Raw genomic sequence first — 10,897 nt, 5'->3', positions numbered from 1 at the left:
CATTTTGAAATCTGCCCAAATAAAAGCATTGATTGTCAGAACTAACAAACACCCAAGGTTCAAAACTACAATGAGGATTACAAATAAACTCTCTCACAGAAGGTGGAAATTCTATAGTTTTTCTGCCTTTTCAGGCTTTCAGCACTTTGCGTGCTCAGTCTCTGTGAACTAATATCTTTCTGCAGAGTTGTAAAGAAATAAGTTCATTTTGCCGTTTATTTCAATTCCAAAATGATATCCCAGCTTCACACACACAGAAACACACACACTGGCACATACACTCACAGTACATATCCTCATCCACACATGCACTTCCTTATACCTTCATTTTTAAGAGGCCAGTAAAAAACAATGTTATTATCGCTGAATAATTTATACAAATATAAAGAAGGTTTCCTTGACCTAGTAGCTATAAGTAACCCTGTAGCTCTATCCATGCACGCTTATTTCTAGAAATATGAGACTGGGTATAGGAAACTGGTTGAGCCAGGCAAGTTAAAAGATGAAGAAAGAATGCTCCTTTTAATATTTACAAGGTGAAACAGACTTGTTAGCAAGCACTGCATTAGAGGGATTTACAGCCTTTCCATTAGAGCTCAATCAATGAAGGACTGCAAATCTAAATCACTCCTGATAGAAATTGCAGACTAATGAATATTATAGGACATTGGTTTTGAATTCTAATGTATATGTTTACATTATCCTCATTGCTCTATGGGGCAAACACACTGATTCAAAACCAGATCTGATTCTGTGGAATACTAGTCCCATGTTAGGATGGAAGCCAGGACTGAAAGCAGCACTTTTGTTTGTGGACGTCTATGTTATCCACGGCCAGTGCAGCCTAAGCTGGTCCTCTTTTAATTCTAAGGAGCTGCCTTTCTGCCTGCCTTCCCTCCCATGGAAGTCCCAGTTCCCAGAGATTTGAGCGAGCTGATTCTCCCAGCCGGACCTGCTCCGGCACATGCTCCGACACAGGCACTGAGACAGCCAGGCAGGCAGAGAGAAAGAGACAGAGGAGAAAGAGAGTGGGAGCTGGAGGGAGGAGTCTTATTGTGGAGCCTTACTAGGCGCCTCTACTGGGTGAGTGATTGGGCGAGAGAGTGAGAGAGAGAGAGCGTGAGAGAGAGGGTAGGGGTACGAGTAGAGACACTGGAAAGGCAGTGAGACCGAGCGAGTGTAAGAGCGAGAGAACACGAGAGAGCTCACACTGAGAGAGTCTACACATCAACAGGAGAGCAAAGCAAAGCTGACCACTGGCAACTCTGAAGAGTGACATAGAGAGAAGGAGAGAGAGGAAAAGAAAAGGAGGAGAAGAAGAGAGGAAAGAAGAGTTAAAGCTATATCCCTGGCACAAGGGAGATCATTGAGGGACTGTAGCACTCATCCAGAAGTGCACAGAAGAGCACTGTTGTGTGTGTGTGTGCCAACATCAATTTCACACACACACTGTGTTTCAGAGGTTCACCTCTTCCTCTCCAGTCATGATCCCCTGGGTCGTTGTATTCCTGTGGATCTCTGGACATGGTAAGTCAAATGGCTATGGTCCTCTTATCCACTGCATTTGTCTAGTATCTTTCTGTTATTATCTGTGTTAGTTGGTGACTGCATGTGAATCTTGAGCATTTTATCTGAAGTAGTCTTTGGTGTAAGCTGTCAGACCTGATGCTGTCAGATTTATCTAATTTTGCCTCAATGATATGTCACTGTGCTATATGGGGAAGAAACTGGTGGATAATAACGGAATACTTGTGTTTATAGCTGTTAACATTTGTAGCCGGTGCTATCCTATCTCAGGAGTTCATCATGGCTTGTGCCGATTCAGACTGAATAACCTCATCAGACAAGCTCCTCTGAGTGCTCACATCCCAGCTTGGCGAAGCGCCTGCTCCGCGCAACTCACATTATTTTGAACCTGTGACCATGTCTTTGCTGGGGATGTGCCGGGGGTTGGTCAGAAAATATAGAGCACTCTGAACAACACAATCCCCTTGGACTAAATATGCAGGTGATTTCATTCTTAGACAGTGTATTAGAAATGAAGATGGATGGATTGGTTGTTTCCCCTACTTGCCAGCAGGTGGTTGTCTTTGGAAAACAATGTAACTCTCGCTGTCAGTAACCTGTGAGAATTCTGTAAACTTCACTATGTCGGGTGGGTGAGATGTGGCTGGACTGAGAGCAGGTAGAGAGTAGATGGAGTGTGTTTGTTCCTCCGTGGTCACTAAGAGAGTAGAGGGAGTGTGTTTACTCCTCTGTGGTCACTAAGAGTAGGGAGAGTGTGTGTCAGTGGAGTCTACTCAGAGGAAGAAGGGGAGGACCATACTCCTCAGTGAATTTCATAAAAATACAAATAGTTAAACATTAAAAACGTTCTCCTTTTTAGATAAAACTCTACTAAATATATTCACATATCACCGAATAATTGATTAAAACAATGTTTTGCAATGAAGGTCTACAGTAGCTTCAACAGCACTCTGTAGGGTAGCACCATGGTGTAGCCAAAGGACAGCTAGCGTTTGTCCTCCTCTGAGTACATTGACTTCAGGACAAAACCTAGGAGGCTCATGGTTCTCAGTCGCTTCCATAAACTTACACAGTAATTTTGACAACTTCCGGAGGACGTCCTCCAACCTATCAGAGCTCTTGCAGCATGAAGTGACATATTGTCCACCCAAATAAAATATCAGAGAATAAATCTAGAACTGAAAGCATAAGCTACAGCTAGCACTGCAGTGCATAAAATGTGGTGAGTAGTTGACATAAAGAGGTAGAAATACAGTAGTTGAACAGTTATGAACAAATTTATTTATTTTCAAATTAGGGAGAAGCGCGCGAGAGAGAGCAAACTATATTTGGTTGTACATTTTTGAACTTTCACTTTCACTTAGCTAGAGAATGCAGCTAGCTAGTTTAGACTACTTGAACATCCGGCTCAAACAGAGAGGGATGCTATGTTAGCTAGCTGCCTATGGCTATCCAACACTGGAACTCTTCCAAGTCAAGGTAAGCTTTTGGTTTTATACATTTATTGCCACTGGGGCCCACCGGTGTAACTGCTAAACTGCTTTCTGGCTGTACTGCATGATTGTAGCTAGCGGGTTTACTAACGTGTTAGTTCTAGTAACTGACTATGACGTGACAACGATGTAGGCTGTGTGTAGCAGTTATAGCAGTAATGATATGAAGGTTTGGCTCGGAAAGGTTATTTTGCCTGGTCACAGACAGCTGATGTGTTGTGTGCTGAAGTCCACAAGCGAAGGAAAAATGTGAGAGGAGGAGAGCATGTAAATAGTTGCGTGAAGGAATTATATATACAACAAGCAAATTGATCACGCTGTGTTCATGTGGCTGCTATGAAAGTGAACTGTGTTTGTGTGTGATCATTCTGACGATTCATAATTTATTTTTTTCGATTCAGACGTTTCTTAAATGGAAGCAAACAGAACGAAACGGGTATAAAAATACCTGAATTTGTTCAATAGAAAATCACATTTGCAACTGCAACTGTAGATGAGCTAGATGCAGGCGAGAGTGTGCAAGGCGGTATTGAATGTGTCACTGTCTGTCACCTTGATTACTCAAAATGATCTACGTAGGTAAATTTTCATTCATAGGCTAGGTTGTAGCAACCTCATGATGGGTACAGGAAAAACTTCAGTATTATCTAGTAGCCTAAACCTATCGATGTTACATTGAACAGGGTGAATGGAACATGAATGACTGTCATCCAATATGCTGTAATAGAAATAAGGCCATGCTCATAAAAACATTGAATAATCCTCCCTCTTCTTAAACGGCACCGACCGCCACTGATGTGTTAGCTCCTACATGGTCATGGTAACTGACCCACTAAGGGAGCAGGAGCTCATCCCAGAGTGCGTCAGGGTCAGAGGAGCTGCCACAGCTTCTTTTCAAAGTTTGACCCCTCACGCTGGGCAGCCATCTAAGCAGGGTTCTGTCCCTCAGCTCTCTCAGTGTGTGTGTGTGTGTGTGTGTGTGTGTGTGTGTGTGTGTGTGTGTGTGTGTGTGTGTGTGTGTGTGTGTGTGTGTGTGTGTGTGTGTGTGTGTGTGTGTGTGTGTGTGTGTGTGTGTGTGTGTGTGTGTGTGTGTGTGTGTGTGTGTGTGCGTGTCAGATATAGAGAGAGGCATAACCTTTTGTTCAAAATCAACAGGAGAAAGAGGAAACCAAGTCTTTCTAGTTTGTGTCACATTGAAGTGAATCTGACAGCTTTGAGGCTGGAACATTTTCAGCAGAGGTCGTTATCAACGCTTCATTTGTTCTCCAGAATTGTATTTCCCCTTGTTCTCTAGATCACACAGAGAGAAATCAAGTAAATCATTCAAATGATAGAAAAGGTCAAGCTTGTTTTCGCTTTCAAAAACATTCTATTGTGCCCTTTTCAATGTCTAGAAATTATGTATGCGTATGTTCAAGTGGCAAAAAAATATGTTCGGATGCAGTTACACAACCCACTAATTTGACGTTGACTATGGTACTAAAGCTGTTAATATTGCTCTCAGTACTGCTGGTTCAGGAGTTGTACATCACATCTGAGGAGGTTGTCTGTTGTATCTGTTTTTATGCTTGTGTAAGTGTATCCTGGGATGTCGACACGAACATACTGGTGTCCTGTGAAGTAGATTGAAAGTACGTAGTAGCTATAGAGACTGTATTCCACAGTTAATGGTTATTTCTTCATGACCAGATTATTTTGTTCTGAGATCATTGTACTCTGGAAATAAGTTTCAATTGGACACGTTTAGACTGTAACATTAGGTGTCTGCCTAATTTGTGTCCTTCACTGCATGTGCAAAATGACTGGCTCAAAAAGAAAATATCCTTTAAGCTAAGAAGCTGACAATTTACAAACTACCTGATGATGATAGCCTACCTGCTGAAATACCATATAGACAGATTGTACATTCCAATCACATCGCTGCATAGATCTCCATACATCAGCTCTGTGTGCCCAGTTATTTTACCAGCATGATATTTTATTTCCCTCATTACAGGTGATGCTTTCAGTTCTGGGAAAAACAACTAAAAACCAACCAGCACATATCTCAGATAATGCAGACAGGAGCTAGATTGCTCTGCAATTCAGCCATTTGTTATTACCATAATATAAAATAATATACGCCCTGCCAGGTAAACAGGAGATAACAACGTGCTTCTCCTTGCCTTTTGCCAATCTCTGGTAGAGAACACGCCACCCTGTTGCTAATTCTAGTTTTACAAATTGTTACTCGGATTATGTCGACAGCTACTGTCAGCAGAAAACATGAGAAAACTATCTATTTTATGAAGGGACGGAGGGAATTGTGAGGCCGAGAGAGAGAGAGAGAGAGAGAGAGAGAGAGAGAGAGAGAGAGAGAGAGAGAGAGAGAGAGAGAGAGAGAGAGAGAGAGAGAGAGAGAGAGAGAGAGAGAGAGAGAGAGAGAGAGAGAGAGAGAGAGAGAGAGAGAGAGAGAGAGAGAGAGAGAGAGAGAGAGAGAGAGAGAGAGAGAGAGAGAGAGGTTCTGAGTTCTGCTGATCTCAATCCTGCCTGTACTGTTTGTAAGTCACCTTTTCTTCCCCCACTCCATGGCACCCGCCTGGTCCGCAACTGACGAAGTGAGCCAGGAGGACACGATGTGAGCCAGGAGGATCCTGAAAGAATGTCCCCAAAGAAGGCAGTCACCGCAGGCAAAACCTATCCCAAGACGTAGTCTGTCTCTCTCACTCCCTCTCTCTCTTCCCCTCTATCCCTGGCTCTCTTGCGGGGTACAGTGTGATTGAACACCATCTCTGCTGTCAGGGAAATGGTGCTGGAATTTCTGAGTACAGAAAGTCCCTGTGGAGGGAGCCTATTTAAGAATAGAGTCTTGTACTGGATGTGACTGTCCCTGTGGCAGACTGGAACTGAAAAACCACACAGAGGTATATGGAGTGACTCTCTCTCTCTCAAACTAGACCCAGATTGCTGGCCTCCTTATTAAATCCATCAGCAAACTGTCCAGTGGTTCCTTGGATGGTACTTATAGGCAACACGTCTAATCATTCTGCTGGCCTCGGGTTTGCACACTGGGGGCAGTGCAGCATAGCAATGGACTCCATTTCTCTCTCTCTCTCCTTCTCCCTCTCCGTCTTCTGGCTTCCTCCCTCCTTCCCAGCTCACAAGCACACTCCTAGATCTCCTAGTGCTAAGTCACCACCCTGCCATGACACTAAGCTTTTTCTTAACCCTGGAAAGAAGGTCTTAGCACACCACAAGCCTCTATTTCATTTGCTGCTGTCTGTTAACGGTCTGCCTATTCTGAACCTAAACCCGCTTTTCACGGAACACAAGCTTTGATACCAAATTCCTAATATCTTCATAATTAAATGTCAACACAATGTCATGTTTGGTTTTTGAGATTTTGGAATAAATCTCTTTGCTTCTTTAAAAGAGAAAAAAAACCATCACATTTCACAATGCAAATCATCCCAAAACGACATTGGCCAATTTTGTCTCCATTTTATTGCATCATTCTGCATTCTAAGTAGTTATTTGTAAGCAATGCATGTGTTAAACCCCTTGTAAATGCATGGATTATGACACCATAATCCAATTGTAATTAATAGATTTTGCCATTTCAACCACAAGCTAAAACAAATTAATTAATATTTTTTCCATATGCTTTCAAGCTCCCTCCTTTGCTCATCATATAGACTTTCTCACCCAGCTCCTGCTGTGGTCTACCTTCCTGTTGTCTGTGGTCAAAGATGGTGGCTAAGAAGATAGAAGATATACCATGTGTCCTTCCTATATCTTAACTCTTCACTCGCTCTTCATTGACGGCACATGCTGTAAGGACATTAACCTTTGTCAGGTCACGTCTCCACAGGAGATTGATATTGATGTCCTCCATTGGGGTGTGACGTTGTAAGCCAACCTTTGTTTCCTTGTTTGTGCTTTGTGTACCATCGAGGCTAGCGTCATAAGTCACCTCAGTCGCCCATGACCCCTGCTGATTTCTGTGTCATGCTAGATTAACCCTAATCCAATCCAGCCTGACGTTTCCCAAAGGATATTTCTGGTAGTAAACATATGAATAAATAATCAGAAGCTGTCTCTAGAAAGCTTTGGCTCTTGGTCCCAGTGGTTAGCAATGGATAGGTCTTCAAAGGGGTCCTTTGACAAAATTTTATTTTCAATAATATTAGATAAGGTTATGGGTTTATGCTGGGTCAATAGACATTTTTTAGTAGGTTTTTGCCTTCAAAGTAAATGGCATTGTTTTAGTTTTTTTGACATTCATTGATGATTGACAATAGGTTATGGCTTTTGTTACACGTGGTTAGAGTAATTAGATCATTGAGTTACCGTTTAATTAAAGCTATTGCATTTTAATCAGCGGTTGTCTTTGTAGTTAATTGAAGTGCATCATGTATCTTTATGCATGCATCATAGGCCTTTAGCAGACGCAAAACAAGTATACCGTAAGTAAGAGATCAATTTAGAGACATGCAATTTTCTCTATTCTCTAAATATTTTTTTATTACCTTTATTTAACTAGGCAAGTCAGTTAAGAACAAATTCTTATTTTCAATGACAGCCTAGGAACAGTGGGTTAACTGCCTTGTTCAGGAGCAGAATGACAGATTTTTAACTTGTCAGCTCGGGGATTCGATCTTTAAACGTTTATGGTTACTAGTTCAACGCTCTAACCACTAGGCTACCTGCCGCCTAATGTATCTGACTGCTTCATCCGATTAAATGGACGGAATCTCTTCAAGTCGGATTCCGGTCAGGGAGGAAAGGAAAATGATTCGTTTGGAAACTCTTCTTCCAAACCAGGCAATGATCCTTTTCCTCTTAAGCAGTGTTTACTGGAGTTCATTACAATTCACCAATGGCATCACTGTTCTTAAGTATACTCCAAAGACCACCTACCTACCATTCAGAATGACATACTCCAATATGCACTCCAACCCCCAGCCTCGCCTTCTCTCCCTCTCTGAGACTTTGCTCTTGGATCTCATTCCTAGGGGATGAATTTATCCAGATTGGAACACTCTTGGCAAAAGGGCATTATCCCGGATTACGTGTCTGCTGGGCGTAATGTTAAGTAATTCAACCAGATGCTGTTGTGATCATGAGGTCACCTGTGGAGTGAGGGTTAGCACCAACCCACACTCCTCCATCCCACCCTCTCCCCTATTCCCCCTCTTTCCTCGAAGAGATGGGGCAGCACCCTACTTGGCCTGTCTGCCTTTCATAAGGAGTGTTAGGATACAGGGAGATGGCAGAAGGGGGAAGACGGGCACACTGGGAGGCAGCTGCCTTCTCTGAGCACAGTCGGGATTTTTTTGACAGATTAAAGAGGGGATTAATGGGTTCTAAATTGCAGCCTAATGCACGGGAAACAACAGGCGATGTTATTCCCTCTCAGTGGGAGCCGAGTGCAGCGGCTTGGCAGGGGAGGTCAACAGAGCTGGAGTAAGGCGGGTCGTACACCACGCTTCTGTTCCGGCAGTGTCTTTGTGGCACAGCTGGTCAAAAGTGCCTACCAGTGCCTACCTCCTTGTTCCTGTGCAGGGGGTTGCCGGGCGGAGAAAAGGGGTGGGAAGGAGGTAGTAGAGTGGAAGTAATGCTATGACTTTGAGTGTAGCTTGGTCATCAGTTGCTAATAAGGATCTGACCCTTTAAAAAAAAAAGACCTAAATTGACATGTAGGAGAAAATAAGATAATACAAACAAAAAAACAAGCGTTTTCAATTTTTTTCTCCATCATATTTTAAATGCAAGAGAAAGCCCATAATATAATATTGCAGTTTAGGTACTATTTAGATTTTGGCCACTAGATGGCAGCAGGGTGTGTGCAAAGTTGCAGATTGATCCAGTGAAGCATTGCAATACTGGACAATATTTTGTATCAAGTCTGCCCAAATGCGCCGACTTGGTCAGTTGATACATTTTCAAGTACATAACTATAGAGAACATACAAAAATGATATGGTACTACAAAATGTAAGTTTACACACTCCCAGGAATTTCATACATGATGGTTCATTAGCTTATACATCACACATCTAGATGGCCGGGCGGGGTGGGTGGGGAGCCAGAGACAGCAGGGGTTCAAACTGTAGAACCCATTTCCTACATTTGAATATACAAAGAGATTTTATCAAACAAAACTATTCCACATTTTATCTCTGGGACTCTCAGGATGACAAATCAGAGCAAGACTATTGAATGTAAGTACATTATTTACCTTCAGAGGTGAATGTATCAAACCAGTTGCCGTGCTAAAAGTTTTTTGTTGTTGTGCACTCTCCTCAAACAATAGCATGGTCTTTTTTCACTGTAATAGCTACTGTAAATTGGACAGTGCAGTTAGATTAACAAGAATTGAAGCTATCTGCCCATATAAGACATGTCTATGTCCTGGAAAGTTTGCTGTTACTTACAATGTCATGCTAATCACATTAGTGCACATTAGCACAACCATCCCGGTATAGGGACACCGATCCCATTAACTTGATTTCCTCCCCTTTAGTAAAGAGACATTCCTTTCAATTATATAGTTTAGGATGTATCGTATCGAAAATGTGTGCAGATATGATCAGCTTGACACTATACACTACATTTTAGGATTCAGAGCACTGTTTCTATTGATTTATCAATGACACATAATAGTGCCATTCAATCCACTTTGTAGAGTTCAAAAATTATAGTTGTAATGTGTTATGGTTGTCTTTCATGTTCTTGAGAACTCCTGATTTTGCCTCAAAATAACAATCCACATATGTATTTTCACGCCTCGGCTCCATTCGCTGCCCATTTCTATTTCAGAGCGGGAAAAAAGCTGCTCCCCGCATCGATATTGTTATCAGTGTAGATCTGGAGTCATTACCTTGGGTAAATTGCATGCCCTCCTATTCGCTGCCTACTGCTGCCGACATAATGTTGTGTATCCTGGAAGCGGCTGAAGCATTTGTGAGTAAGCCACCTAGCAAATGCATTGACAGGATTGTTACAGGCCGTGTTGGAGGGAGGATGGAAGATGCATTTGGTGTTTCGGCATAGGAGGCACTTGAGGAATTGGGTTTCTGATCTGATAACAGCTTCAGAGTGTTTTGTGGGAAGTTTCTGGGACAACCCAATATTACACCTGGATGAACTCGGCTGTCTCTACCTCCCTCTCTCCCGCCTTCCATTTCTCTCTATCTGTTCTCCCTCTCTCATGCCAGTGTTACCTACCAGAGATGGAAATGTCTTTTAAATTGGCCGATGCAAGCTAGCCGTATGTGTTTGTTCTGTGCGTATCGGTATGCTTGTTAGAGCATGTGTGTGTATGTGTGTCGGAGTTGCAGGTGTACTGCTGTGCAACGCCAATTATGCCTGCAAGCATTGTGCGGCAATATATACTGAACAAAAATATAGACGCAACATGTAAAGTTTTTGTCCCATGTTTCATGAGCTGAAACAAAAGATCCCAGAAATGTTGCATACGCACAAAAAGCTTATTTCTATCATATTTTGTGCACAAATTAGTTTACATCCCTGTTAGTGAGCATTTTTCTTTGCCAGGAAGCTGATTAAACAGCATGATCATTACACAGGTGCACCTTGTGCTGGGGACAATAAAAGGTCACTCTAAAATGTGCAGTTTTGTCACACGACACATTGCCACAGATGTCTCAAGTTTTTATGGAGCGTGCAATTGGAATGCTGACTGCAGGAATGTCCACCAGAGCTGTTGCCAGAGAATTGAATGTTCATTACTCTACCATAAGCCGCCTCCAACATTGATTTAGAGAATTTGGAAGTGCGCCCAATCCAGCCTCCCAACCGCAGACCGTGTGTAACCACACCAGCCCAGGACCTCCACATCCGACTTCTTCACCTACGGGATCGTCTGAGACCAGC

The 10,897-nt window shown here is 42.6% G+C and overlaps 1 protein-coding gene across 5 annotated transcripts in view; it reads left to right on the top strand.

The window, feature by feature from the left end:
* Positions 1–1,015: 1,015 nt before the first annotated feature.
* The window catches only part of LOC139548137 (kin of IRRE-like protein 3), a 219,043-nt gene continuing 209,161 nt past the window's right edge, over positions 1,016–10,897 (top strand). For 2 of the 5 annotated variants that reach the window (XM_071357551.1, XM_071357553.1), the window contains exon 1: positions 1,016–1,527. In XM_071357551.1, coding sequence (XP_071213652.1) covers positions 1,485–1,527 — 43 coding nt within the window. In that variant the 5' untranslated portion in view covers positions 1,016–1,484. The remainder of the gene's footprint in view (positions 1,528–10,897) is intronic. The other 3 variants (XM_071357552.1, XM_071357549.1, XM_071357550.1) reach the window with 2 other exon arrangements.

The sequence above is a fragment of the Salvelinus alpinus genome, chromosome 21 (assembly GCF_045679555.1).
Source record: "Salvelinus alpinus chromosome 21, SLU_Salpinus.1, whole genome shotgun sequence".
NCBI classification, from domain to species: Eukaryota; Metazoa; Chordata; class Actinopteri; order Salmoniformes; family Salmonidae; genus Salvelinus; species Salvelinus alpinus.
This window is presented reverse-complemented; position numbering and strand designations above follow the sequence as displayed.